Source organism: Calidris pugnax, unplaced genomic scaffold (genome assembly GCF_001431845.1).
Source record: "Calidris pugnax isolate Ruff unplaced genomic scaffold, ASM143184v1 scaffold16, whole genome shotgun sequence".
Taxonomy (NCBI): Eukaryota; Metazoa; Chordata; class Aves; order Charadriiformes; family Scolopacidae; genus Calidris; species Calidris pugnax.
Window position 1 is genome coordinate 743,267 of NW_015090847.1, and position 14,315 is coordinate 757,581.

General features: G+C 45.5%; 1 protein-coding gene across 9 annotated transcripts in view; it reads left to right on the plus strand.

Moving 5' to 3' along the window:
* EPHA5 (EPH receptor A5) overlaps nt 1-14,315 on the plus strand; it is a 253,611-nt gene that overhangs the window by 36,573 nt on the left and 202,723 nt on the right. For all 9 annotated transcript variants that reach the window (XM_014943100.1, XM_014943107.1, XM_014943103.1 and 6 more), the window contains exon 2: nt 5,031-5,694. In XM_014943100.1, the coding sequence (XP_014798586.1) occupies nt 5,031-5,694 (664 nt within the window). The remainder of the gene's footprint in view (nt 1-5,030; nt 5,695-14,315) is intronic.

A 14,315-nucleotide genomic window follows, 5' to 3' on the forward strand; every position in this document is an offset into this window, starting at 1 on the left:
ACAGGACAAGAGGAAATGGCCTCAAGTTGCGCCAGGGGAGGTTCAGGCTGGATATTAGGAAAAATTTTTTCACTGAAAGGGTTCTCAGACATTGGAATGGGCTGCCCAGGGAGGTGGTTGAGGCCCCATCCCTGGAGGTGTTCAAAAGACGGGTTGATGTAGTGCTGGGAGGTCTGGTTTAGTGATGATGCTCCTTGTTTGTTGTGTGGGTGTCTATTTTTGTCAGTCAGGTTGACGGTTGGGCGAGATGATCTTTAAGGTCCCTTCCAACCTAGAAGATTCTGTGATTCTGTGATTCTTTCTCCAAAAGGAAAAAAATAAAGAGGTGTAAATGCGTAAATCCTTTTCCAGTTTGACATCTTTGTGCCAGCAGAATTAACGTGCGTGTGTTGTGGAGCTCCACGTGGTGGGGTCAGAAATGAAATGGGAGAGGAGGATGAGGCTCCTCGTACCAGGGAGCCTGGGCAATAGGCAGTGGGAATAGAGGCACGTTGCATGGTCCTTGGAGGGAGGAGTCCTGTTGGGAAGGTTCCAGGTAAGTCTCAGGAACCCCTTTCTTTGCTTAATGCCTTAAGCTCCCTTCCCAAGACAACTAAGATTTTGCTAAAAAGCCTAATTTCTCTTTCAGCAGTGCTAGGATGTGTGGAATTAGGAAAGAGGCTCGAAATGTCCACACCGCCTTTAGTGGTTGCTAAAGGGAGTGAGTGAGTTCCTGAAGACCAGCAGCAAACATTCTCCTTGCAAAAGACCCCTCCAAAACCAAATAACAAAAAAAGCTCCAAGATTTCCATCCCTGCTGTCAGTGTTTGTTTCTGGGGCAGCAGCCTTTGGCTGAGCTGTGGTAGCAAATTGCAATCCTGGAGATTAGAAACGAGCCCGGGTAGCAGACAGCTGGCGAGCATGCCTTAAAATTGTCTGTTTAACCCAAGGCCGCGCCACTGAATGCTTTTTCAGCTCTTATATTTTTAGGTAGATTTGTGATATCTTTGGCCTTTCCACAGGCAGAGAGCCCGCACAAACTGCACGCTTCCTCTTGACGGAGCTGGGTGCAGTCCTGAGCTGCTGTGAACTTGCCAGCAGTCGTGTACTGGAAATTTCTGATTCAGAAATAGGTCTTCTATAAATGATTTAACATCAGGCCGTTGAAATGCATTCGTGTTTTCCTTCTTAGGGCTAGAAAAGGCGTAGAGAAAACGTTAAGCACCAAGTTAAGGGCTGCATTTTTGTTTCGATCCTGCAGATGGGGTTGATTTAAATCTCCAAGGTGTGTGCTGCAGAGAGGAATTAGAATATTACACAATTTTTCAGTTGTACTTAAAATTTTTTTCGTGCCAACGTTTTCAGTCTCTTTAATGTGGTGAGTTTTCTTTTTTGTTATCCATTTCATCCTCGAGTTTGTATTCCTTTGTTGGTCGAAACACTTGTCTGTGATGTGTAGTGAGTGGGACCATGCAGAAGGTGCGGGGGCTCTCCCCCCCCTGCATCCCCTTCTCGTGGAGGGGGTGTAAAAGCAGAAGGGCAGCAGGCTGCCCGTGGTCTCTGGGGGGAAGCAGAGGTTGAAGGAAGAGAAACAGTGCACTTGTACATGCAGATAGGAGAGAAGAAGATGAGATTAAATGACAGAGCGGAGATTTCGCACAATAGCGGCTGGTCTGATAAAATCTGGTTGGCTTTCCCTGGAGGATTAGACAGAGATAAGCAGCCTTTGCTCATTAGCACCTCCCTTTCCTCTTGCTCTCTGATGATTGCTTTAGGTTGGATGGCAGGTGGTGATGGCAGGGCTTGTTCTGATCTGGGATGCAGCGCTGGAAATTCAGCACATCCCGAAGCCTGAGATGTTAGGTGACAGATCGCCGATGTATTTATGCTTGGACCTTCCTCCTCTTGGTGTTCAGTCCCTCTCAGTGCATGAAAGCAACCATTAGAGTCACTGGATTTCAGGTTTTGAACAAAGGAGCTTGCTTATGCTCATTCCTACTAATACAGCTCCTGGAGCAGCAATAGAAATGAGCTTAATTTCATAACTCTGGAGAGCATCGTGGGTGGGTCTTTGAAAACTGATCTGGCAAATATTAAAAAAAGACAAGTGATGCTTTTTTCAATACGCCTTCAAGTTAGATTGTTAGGTCACTAATGATACTACTTAAACATCACAGTCATTGCAAACATTAGTTCTTGGAAAGAAACACACACACTGTGTACCTGGTGACCGTCCACACACATCCCCACTTGCTAAAACTGATCTGAGCCATTTCCAGCCCTCAGATGCTTTTCATCACCTCCTGCTGGAGGTTAGCACTTCAGCCAGCAGGCACGGAGATGTGTCTGATTGTTTGAGGGGTCCACTGACCTTCAAGCAGAAAAAAAGCACATGTTTGCAGTCATTAGGGTCTTTCCTGGGCCACGCTGGGATGTGCTCACCTGTCCCCTGGGTCTTGGGGAGCAGGGGGGCTGCGCTCCCTCTTCTTCAATTGGAAAAATCACTGTGGTTGTTAAAATAAGGCTTTACATTTATATAGTGTGGTGTTAAATGAATCCACTTGGAAGCATGGATGTGCAGCGCATTTAGCACTTAACCAGAGCAGTTGAAGAACAATGGTTTTTTTCTTTTTAATTTCATGTATCTAAACCCACCTTATTTACGGTGGATGTCTGTGCTGCCTTGCGTGCTTTTTCCGGTGTGTTTTCTCAGTGGCTTCTACTCTTTGTAATGGTTAATTGCCTCTCCTCGAAGTCAGGCATGAATCCTGCACAGATCTGCCCAACTTCTGCCCCAGGCATGTCTCCAGCTGTCTCTGTGGCACCACCAGGAAGGGCAAAGTGACAAGTACATGTTAATCACGGTAGAGTCATGGCCTGTTTAAGCCCAGGGAACATTAAAAAAAAAAAAAAAAGGGCAAAGTGACAAGTACATGTTAATCACGGTAGAGTCATGGCCTGTTTAAGCCCAGGGAACATAAAAAAATAAAATGGTTGAGAAATGAAAATACTGCTGGCATGACAAAAATATCCTCAGGTTAGGTTCCTCACTGGGAAGGCTGGTATGAACTCTGTGCATAGTGGGGGACGTGTCTTGCTGAAATTGCCAAAGTCCCTGCTTTCACATCCCAGGTCAGAAAGGAGAAGAAATGCTTTTCTGGTGGGCCCCTCACTCCAAGAAGGACATTGAGGTGCTGGAGCGTGTCCAGAGGAGAGCCACCAAGCTGGGGAGGGGTCTGGAGAACAAGTCACACGAGGAGAGGCTGAGGGAACTGGGCATGTTGAGTTTGGAGAAGAGGAGGCTGAGGGGAGACCTCCTTGCCCTCTACACCTCCCTGACAGGAGGTTGGTTGGAGAGAGGCAGGGGTTGGCCTCTTCTCCCAAGGGAATGATGCCAGGAGCAGAGGAACTGGTCTGAAGTTGGGGCAGGGGAGGTTTAGATGAGATGTGAGGAAGAATGACTTTGCTGAGAGGGTGGTCAGGCCCTGGAAGGGCCTGCCCAGGGAGGTGGTGGAGTCCCCATCCCTGGAGGGATTGAAGAAACATGTAGAGGTGGCACTTGAGGGCATGCTCTAGTGCCCGAGATTGTGGAGGTCTTTTGTGTGTGTGTGTGGCTGGACTCAGTGATCTCAGAGGTCCTTTTCAACCATGAAGATTCTGTGAATTATAACTTTGGACTGCAGCATCAGGTGATGTTTTCATGCCAGTTGTTGCTGCCATTTTAATTTAAAATTTAAGAACGGCATTTCCCTTGGAAAAAGTTCGTCGGTATGTTGGCTCTGGAGGTGTTCCTTGTCGGCTCTGTAGTAATGGCATCTGGGTTGAGAAGGTTCTTTACTTCATCTCAGGCTGTATTTTCAATGAAATTAATTGGGCTTAGGGAGCTTGGGATGTAGTCGTTAACTTTGTACCGGAGCAGGTCAAAAGTAGAAGGGAACAAACCTGAAATCATCCCTGATTCTGCCCGAGGTCTTTGCTATACTTATGTATTAGATCTTAAGTTGGACCTTAACCTAGAAGATTCTGTGAAATCATCCCTGTTTCTGCCCGAGGTCTTTGCTATACTTATGTATGAGTTAATCTAATCTCTTAATGTGACACTCCAGCTCTCCAAAGCAGAGAGGAAGCATTGATGTTGTGCCTCTGTGGTAGGTGTGGTGGTGCTACCCACGGTGGTGTGCTGGATCAGGAAAAAGCATTTCTTCCAAGTGATGCACTTCAGAGTATGGCCAAAATAAAAGAAACATTAAAAAAACCCAACAAAACACCAAACAGTTGCTACAATTCCCACAAACAGCTGCAAAAAGCTATCTGGAGCTCTGCTTAAAAGCCTGGGTAGCACACAAATAGCTCAAGATTTGGAGTTCCCTGTAACCTTTATTGAAAGTATCTTCTCTTTGCATGAGCAGGAACTCCTCTGACTCGCACGCTTTGGGAGAGCAAAGGCTCATTTATTTCATATATCACTCTGCTGGTTTTCTGGCAGGCTGTTTGGGGGGGTGGGGAATAGCTTGGAGAAATGTGGTTGTCCTCTTTGCATTGGGCAGCGATTTGAGGATGTGGTAGAAAGGAGCCTGGGGGAGCAGTGACAGACAGACTGTAAATAGCTTTTTTTTTTTCTTTTTTTTTTTTTCTCCTATGTGGATTCAGTGGGAAAGGCCAACTCCTGGCCCCATCTGCTTTTATTTTGTTCCCTAACAAAGGGGAGTTGGACTAGATGATCTCTATGGTCCCTTCCAACTCTAAAAAATTCAGTGAAATTCAGTGAAAGTACTAGTGGACAAACTCAGCAGTATGTTTTCCCGCTTCTGAAATGTCTGAAACAAAAGGTTTTAACTAGCATCCTTTTATACTTCTAAAGGGACTTTTATCTGACCTTGTCGGAAATGTATTAAGCCTCCAGTATGGAAAACTTTACCATTTAAAACATTTTTTTCCCCCTGGAAGTCCTCGTGAGCCTCTGAAGCCCAAGGTGCTCTTAGATGGGAAAGCTATGATTTTGTGGGAGCTGTGACTTTCTAAAAAAAGTAATGCTTTTCCTTTTTATACAGTGGGAAGAGATTGGTGAGGTGGATGAGAACTATGCTCCGATACACACATACCAAGTATGCAAGGTAATGGAACAGAACCAGAACAACTGGCTTCTGACCAGCTGGATCTCTAACCAAGGGGCGTCCCGCATCTTCATTGAGCTCAAATTCACCCTGAGGGACTGTAACAGCCTTCCAGGAGGACTTGGGACTTGCAAAGAGACTTTTAACATGTATTACTTTGAATCGGACGACGAGGACGGGAGGAACATCAAGGAAAACCAGTACATCAAGATCGATACCATCGCTGCCGATGAGAGCTTCACGGAGTTAGACCTCGGCGACAGAGTTATGAAGCTCAACACAGAGGTGAGAGACGTCGGGCCCCTAACGAAAAAGGGGTTTTACCTGGCTTTTCAGGACGTGGGTGCTTGCATCGCCCTGGTCTCCGTGCGTGTGTACTACAAGAAATGCCCGTCAGTGATCCGCAACCTGGCCCGCTTTCCGGACACCATCACTGGAGCAGATTCCTCACAGCTGCTGGAGGTGTCGGGCGTCTGTGTCAACCACTCGGTGACCGACGAGGCGCCGAAGATGCACTGCAGTGCTGAGGGGGAATGGCTGGTGCCCATTGGGAAGTGCTTGTGCAAGGCAGGGTATGAGGAGAAGAACAACACCTGCCAAGGTAAGGGTCTGCAGGGAGGGCGCTGTGCTGAGGCTGGCGAGGTGATGTGTGGTCTTGGCTTTCTTCTCTTCCGTATCCTTCGTGTCTGGTTGGGTGGACAATGGTGGGTTGGGTGCTTACTTCCACTGAGATCCTTTGGAGCATGAAGAGAGAGGCCTTGGCTGGGTCTGATGGGACTTGATGCCTATGTATGGGTCCTTCTGGTGCTTACAGGACTGTAGACAAGGAGAATCTGGCATGCCAGTGTTACCTTTGGAGTATTGTTGGGTCCATCAGGCAATTACAATCTTATCTATTATTTAAAGCTTTATGCTATTTTTTTTTCCTCGATAATAGGGGGTTCCTTATGAATTTTAGAAGCTTGGTTTCTTTTTTTCTGGACTCTACCAGGGAATGTTTGAAGTTAATCTCCCTGTGCAAGGTACATTTTGGTTTTGTACTTCAAGGAGTGTGTTTTCCTCTCTTTATCACTCTAACCAAGTGGGGTGGGAATTGGATGTGGTGTGAGTTGATTGATTTTCCTCTCTGGTAAATAGTTTTCATACGAAGCTGCTCAGCTGTTTAGAGTTAAACCCAAAATCCCAGTGATAAAAATGCTTCCATATGTGCTCAAGTTTTCACATGGGTGGCTGGCTGAGGTTCTTGAGTTGCTGGTCAGCATAGGTCTCCTGAATCATCATGTAAGAGAACTAGGGTATCTGAAGTTCAAGACCTAAGAAAGAATACTTTAAAGTGTAACATACTCTAGGAATGTATAATCTCACTTAGTGGTTTGCTGTATTACATACTTGTTTATAGAAGTGCCCTTCCGTTCTAAATATGTAACAGGTTGCTTAAAACCCGTATAATCTCACTTTGTGGTTTGCTTTGGTGGTTTATAGAAGTGCCCTTCTGTTCTAAATATGTAACAGGTTGCTTAAAACCTATTTGGAGATGAAAGAGAAGGGGAAAGAAAAAAAAAAGATTTCAATGTAGTTTGCTTTTTGCAAAAGTGCTATATGTTGGTCATCAGTCTCATCTTAATTGCTGTGTACTTGCAGCCACTTAGTAGTAAATAACCTTTGGGGAGGGGAGAGGGATTCTGCTTCAACCAAAGTTGGTGTTGCATTTTCTCTTCATCTCATTCCAGACACTCATTATTGGTGTTTGTAGCATTGGTGCAAAGGATAGATCAGTGCATATCCAAAGCAAACTGTGGCCTTGATCCTTTAGTCCTTGGTCACCCAGTGTGTTCCCAAAGATTACATAGTTCAAGTCTCTTTACCTGGAGAGAAAATAATAGGTATGTTTGTTTCCTGGAGAAACCTCTTGTAAACACCATGTGGAGTGTGCTTTTTGACCAGGATAGTCTTCTTTTTCTGCAGATGTAGTCAATACAGCAAAGTCTGTCTTTGGTTTTGCTTTTCCTGTGCCAATAAAGATCCTTGTCCCATTTAGAGGGGAAGAAGAGTCAGACTTGATGTTTGATACTGCACAAGAGGAGCAAAGATCAATATTAGCCCAAGCTGGGGAATTCTAGACTGTCACAGATAAGGGATGTGGGTCAGGTAGATCAGCACGGATCTGCTTCCTTGTGGCTACAAATACCATGTCCCAAAAGAACATACAGTGGTTGGGTGATATGTCTAGACACTGATTTTGGTCACCTGTAAGAATTTTTGGAGGTAAGAGATACATCCATGAAGCGCCTTTCAAATCCTGCCCTCGCACTCTGCATGAGCAGCACAGGGTATCGCAAAGCACTCTTAAAGAGGAGTGCTCAAAAACAAACAAAAAAGCAAAACACCAAAAAAAACCCTCAAACCAAAAAAAAAAAATATGGACTGGTTTAAACTAGAAACATGAGGTTGTTTTGGAGGAGCCTACTGTGCCTGTAGAGCAGTTGGATCTCTGGTAGCGTTGAGAGAGCAATCTGGGATGTACTTTCAGAAGACCGTAGTGATTTCCAATTTTGGGATGTGGGTTGTTGTTTTGAAATTTATTTTTCTTAGCCAGTTGAGAGGCCAGCATCTCGCCCTGCAATGTAGGACTCTGTTGGGGTAGGACTGTGATCGTAGGTTGGAAGTGCCAAGATGCTTTGTGGCAACGTGCCCTTGCCATTCTGTCCTAAGGCACACCCGTATAAACCTCTCTTCTGTTTCACCTACACCCTTGGCAGGAGTTTATCACTTTAATTCCTCTAGAGCTGTTACAGCCCATAGTCTGTGTGTGTAGGAAAGCCCCAAATTCTATCACTGAATCGATGGGATATTGGGCTGGGAGTGCCTACGGCAAAGTCTGTTGGAGGGCCCCATTTGGATGTCCTGTGTTTAACCCAGGTCATGGTACCAAGCCTTTCCTGCTGGTTGGCTCTGAGATGCTCAGTCAATAGGAGACATCCAGCCTTAGGCCATTCAGGAGATGTGTGTGGAGTCCATGCCGATACCCTGTGTGAGTAAAATGCTTTTCTGCTTTGGATATTGTTATATTCACAAGGATGAGATTTTTTTTTTATTTTTTATTTTTTCTAGGACGGTAACATTAAACTGTGCAGCCCCTAAAGTAACACCAAGAAAGGTCCCGTGTGCCTGTAGATGCTTTTTGGTTTTTCTTCCCCCTTCCTCCCCCCCAGCCTGGCTGGGGTTTAGGAAATGCACTCCTTCTCCTGGCTGACATAACGATGGTTTTGGTGCTCTGCGATTGTAGGATTGTGGCTTTGACAAACACCTAGATAACTTCTGACCTTTGGTGTGTAAATCACTCGGGGGCATCTCGCCAGCGGTCTCCTTGCTTCCTTTCACTTAGGCATAAGCAGGTTATTAGTTCTCAACCCAGAAGAGCCTGGCTTTGTTTATTAAAATTTCTCCTGCAAAGATGACATTTCCCAAGCTCTGGTGGCACTTCTGGACAGAGCAGACTTACCCTCTCTTATTAGAAGTGATGTAAATCCCAGGCACCCTCACAAACATATGGGAACTATTGAAATCCCTTCTGCCTACAAATCATTAATTGGCAACGATGTTCTGAATTCATCATCTTGTCAGCAGGGTTCCTGTTTGAAGAAGGCACTGACAGTAACAGCTGAGCAATTTCTCTCACTGGGGACGCTGAGGCTGTAAATATGACATGGCCTAATCTCCTTTATATAATGTGCTCGCTCTCTCAATTAATAGAAGCAGCTAGGTAGGAGTTACTGTAAAGAACTCAAACTACTTGGATTTTTCCACCTCCTTTTGGCAACACAGCCCGTTTATCAGCAACTGCTATGGGACAGCTAGAGGTAAAATTGTGACTGTTTTGGGACATGTTTATAAAGGACCAGTGCTAAGGTTCGTTATTCACCAGAATAAATTGCTGTACTAGTTAATAAGAGAAATGAAAGCAGTTGCTCTGTGAGTTTCTGAGCTGGTTTCCAAAGAGGTGATTTGGTGCCACTAAAGGACCAATGATTATTGTCTTTGCCTCGTTTCGGCCAGCGCTGTCTGAAGGGGTCCTCGAGGAAATGTCGTTGAGCGTTTTCATGAGTTGGAAGGTGCCAAGTTTCAAGTCTCCTAATGATGGTCTCCTCCTTAGCAGGCAGTACTCAACCCAAGTTGAGGGCCAGCTCCTAAAATGCTGTAAAACTTAAGGTAGAGCTACTGAATTCTCTCTGTCTTTATCCATTTAGGGTTTTGGCCAAAAAAAATCTTCTCTGCCCCAGTCTATGCTTCCCTTCTCCCTGCACTGAAAGAGCTGAGGTTTATTGTAACTTCAGTTTTAGTTACTTACTGTATATAGCAGTGCTCCCCGTTGGGGTTTGCAGAGGAAATGAATAAAGTCCCTGTGAAAAGGGCACCTTCTGGCACTTCTCTTTTTATTCATCCTCACCTTCAGCCCCATATGTGGGCTGCTGCCACACAGTGAGACCTGGACAGGCTGGGGAGCTGGGCAGGGAGGAACTTGATGAACTTCAACAAAGGCAAGTGTAGGGTGCTGCACCTGGGGAGGAATAACCCCCTGCACCAGGACAGGTTGGGGGGGACCTGCTGGAGAGCAGCTCTGAGGAGAAGGACCTGGGAGTCCTGGTGGACAACAGGATGACCATGAGCCAGCAATGGGCCCTGGTGGCCAAGAAGGCCAAGGGCATCCTGGGGGGCATCAGGAAGAGGGTGAGCAGCAGGTGGAGGGAGGTCATCCTGCCCCTCTGCTCTGCCCTGGGGAGGCCCCATCTGGAGCACTGGGACCAGTTCTGGGCTCCCCAGTTGCAGAAGGACAGGGAACTGCTGGAGAGGGGACAGCAGAGGGCTACAAAGATGAAGAGGGGCCTGGAGCATCTCCCTCATGAGGAGAGGCTGAGGGACTTGGGTCTTTTTAGTCTGGAGAAGAGAAGGCTGAGGGGGGATCTGATCAATGCTAGAAATACTTCAAGGGAGGGTGTCAAGAGGATGGGGCTGGGCTTTTTTCAGTGGTGCCCAGGGACAGGACAAGAGGAAATGGGCACAAACTGGAATAGAAGAAGTTTCACCTAAACTTGAGGAGGAACTTCTTTGCTGTGAGGGTGGCAGAGCCCTGGCAGAGGCTGCCCAGGGAGGTGGTGGAGTCTCCTTCTCTGGAGACATTCAAACCCACCTGGACACGTTCCTGTGGGACCTGCTCTGGGTGGCCCTGCTTTGGCAGGGGGTTGGACTAGATGATCTCCCATATCATTCTGTGGTTCCATAATATGTTCTTGCTGAGAAGGCTCTGGAGCCCATGCTATCGGAAGCTGGTGATGACAAGATAATGAGACCCAAATGCACTTGCAGTGGTGGGGTCCTGCTGGTGACCAGGAGACTGCAAAGTGGTAATTGTGGATGTAATTGATTTGCAGAGCCTGTTATATTTTTTGGTTGCTTTTAGAGCTGAATCACAAATTAATTAAATGTTTGAGTTATTTAAAAAAAAAAAAGGAAAAAAAAAATCACTGAATGAGAGCCAGCTGAAAAAGCGAGTAATGAGTTCAGGAGGTCATGAGGTGCTCCTCTCCAAGAATCAGTGCATGCTGCTACTTGAAGAGACATCAAAAGGAGTACAGCTGGTTTGAGCCAGCTACAAGGTATGGACAAGATTACAGATGTTGGATGTAGGGAAAATAATGGAGGAAAACTCAGTGAAATCTTTCTTCACCCTTGCTGCTTTTTGAGGAAGAACTTTGAAACAGAAGGCTGGAGGAGAGGACAGGTTGGGGCATGGCTTTCTGGTTTTCAACTCTAGAATGTTCAGTCCTTCTGCTGTCTTATATATTGATGTTTGTTTATTCTTCCCTTAATCAACTTCGCTGAACATACCTCGATCCATTTGCAAAACAATATTTACTTTTGCTGATTGTTCATTACTTGGGTTGCCATTCAGCTGAGCTTTTGCTAAGAGAGATGGGAATTTCTTACAGAAACCAAAGGCTGCAGAAAAAACAAACCAAAACCTTTGCAGTATTCGCAGGTCTTTTATTCTGGATACAATTAAAACTAATTAATATAGGTAGCTAGTGTATGTAGATTGGAAGGTTACCTGCCAAATTGGTTCTCAGGTGATTTTTGTTGGTGGTTGGTAGGGGGTGAAGCAGATTTGCTCCTCTTCCTCCAAGAGTGGTGCAATCAACGCAGATGTTTGAAGGCACTTTAGTCCTAGAGCTGGGGTTTGCCCCGCTGTTGATCAGCTTTTGGAAGGATATTTGGAGGCAATTGGGTTTTTTTTGCAGCTGTGCAGGAGCAGGGAGGCTGGTGGGTAGCTGGAGGCACCCACTGTGGAGGGTTGGCAGGCAACAGGGCTTGCAAAGGTGGTGATGGCAGGGCCACACTTGGTGACTGTCATGTTCTTGTGTCTGCACAGCAACCATCCCAGAGGCCTGACATGCGAATGAAACACGTAGCTTTTAACACAGTAAAAAAAATCCCTATATTTTTAACGAATTCACTGCGTGTGGTTTCTTTCCTCGGGTGATGCCGTGCTGCTCAGCCGTCGCCTTCCCTCTCCCTTTGCTTCTAGGGAATGGGAATGTGCTGCTTCTGCACAGGGAACCTTATTTTGGAGCTTGGGCTTTTGCTCCAAAGCAGCTGGTGTTTCTGATTTTGCATCTGGTGTAGGTGCAGGAGCAGGGCAACTCTTCTTCAACCCCCTCCACAACTTACTTCCATGCCTCTCCACCTCAGGTCAGATGAATTGGGGGTCGGTCTCTTTTCTCAAGTCACAGGCAACAGGACAAGAGGAAATGGCCTCATGTTGCACCAGGGGAGGTTCAGGCTGGATATTAGGAAACATTTTTTCACTGAAAGGGTTCTCAGGCATTGGAATGGGCTGCCCAGGGAGGGGGTTGAGGCCCCACCCATGGAGGTGTTCAAAAGACGGGTTGATGTAGTGCTGGGAGGTCTGGTTTAGTGATGATGCTCCTTGTTTGTTGTGTGGGTGTCTATTTTTGTCAGTTAGGTTGATGGTTGGACAAGATGATCTTTAAGGTCCCTTCCAACCTAGAAGATTCTGTGATTCTGTGAATTCTCACTCTAAACTCCTTGTTATGGATGCTGAAAAGACAATATACTGCTAAATCCTGGCACTCAGGTGAATAAGACAAGCATGCCTTTTGTTGGTTTTTTTTTACCCTTGTGATAGAGTGGAAAGTCCAGGCATTAAAAAAAAAAATTTAAAAATATCTTTTTAATTGTTCTACTGGGAGGTGATTACATGGCAAGAAAAACATTGATGGAGATGTTCAGTATATGGAGAATACTGAATTTGGAAATACAGTTGCTCCTCCAGGGAGTTCTTTGCCCATCATTCATACCTCTCCTGCGTTTTTCTGATTAAAACCAAATTGGCTGGGAGTATAGCATGGTAGGTGTTTATATAATTATAAGCTGAAGTGCCTAGTTAATTTTAATTAGGCACAAAACCAGCCAGTGTCAGAATAGCTGAATTTTTGGCCACACAGTGTGTATTATCTTTTCATATGTAAAGAAAATCACTTGAATGCTACATTTCAGCAAAAGGAAGGAGAGGAAATTGGTTTTATTCTGTAGAGAGGTGCATGCATGTATATATTTAGGTGTTTTGTTCTGCAGCTGAAATAATTAACAAGAGCAGGGAAATGTTTTCCACAGAGCAAAGCGGTGTTGCAACAGGATTGATTAAATATTACTCTCTCCTTTGTTTTGTTTTGCACGTGTATTTGCCTTCGTTATAGGAGGCACAAAATTGGGCTTTGCTAATGAGTCGTCAACCTTCCGCCCTACCTTGTGTGCTCGTAACCCCAGTGACTCTGAAGATCTTTCCTCATTCTGCAGCAGTGCTTTTAGGCCATTACTTTGAGCAGCTTAACCTTGCTGATCTTTGCAGCGTGGCTGCTGGGCAGTCACCTTCCAGAAGGACAGTTAAGGATGCTTTATTTCCCCCCCCCACACAAAGTCAAGGTTGAGCAGTGCAAATAAAATAAGGTTTGGAGATGGCTCTGAAAGTGTGAACTGCAAAGGTCGTGTTTGCTTCTTAGCTATAATATATTTTGGGGCAGATCCTAAGGTATGCTTTCTGGTCTGGTCCTAGATAACTAACTGGTATTTACTTGAATGCTGACTTTGTTTGGTTTTAGCCTTCTTGAAAAAATAGGGTATCCATTGGGGAATTTGTGAAATTGTGGGATAGGAGAGGTGTTGCAGGAGAAAAGGAGTGTTAATTGTGGTGCTTTTAGGTTCCTTTGATTGCCACCTTCGACTTCGAATTGCTTGGAAACAGCTTGTTTATTAATTGTGATTTTTAGCAGCAATTAAGAACCCTGGAGAAATTCTAAGGAAAAACTACATGAATGCTGGTTGGCAATGCAGGGAATTTAATTGCCTCGATTTAAGATAGGGCTGTCCCCAGCTGCCTACCGTATCCTGTTGCTGGAAGCTGCTGCTGGCCCTGCAGAACTGCATGGTGTGCCCAGGAGCTCGTGTGAGCAATGGAGGACTTCTCCTGATACCCTGGCCCTAGGACCCTATACCTGGATGGTGATCTTCAGCAGAAAGCTGGGCTGCAATCTCTTCAACTGCCAAGGGTCTGCCAGAGCTCATTTGTCACACCCCTCGTTCCACCTCATTTATGTAGGGTATTAAAATGAAGCTGCACTATTGTGTTTTGTTTGTGTTTCGGGTTTTCAGTTTTGTGTTTCTCATTTAGAAGCACTTAGGGGTAGTTAATGATGTGTTGGCATTTCAAAAATCTTTTTCTCTCTGCGTGCTTTACATCCTGACCATTTTAACTTGCTTTTGGTTAACACTGAGGGTGAAATCCAGGCTCTGCAGGAGGAGGCTACCATCGTGCCTTGAATGAACAGATTTGCAGCTTCTTTTTTTTATTTGATTTCTTTAGTTGGATGAACTTGTATCCCATATAAGGGAAGCGTTCAGTAGACTGGAATAAGAGCAAAGAGACTGCAACACAGATGTCTGCAGCAAGAGGTGAATCTGCTCTTCATGTAAACAGAGATGCCCATTTATTTTGCTGCAAACTTGCTTGTTTTCTATCACTGAGGAAGTTAACCTAGCGCAGACACGATGGTATCCACAAACAACACATGGTTAAGGTTGGATTGGGCATGGAACTGATGTGCTTCCATATTTCTTTATTTCCCTCAGGGGGGGCTCTGAGGTTGT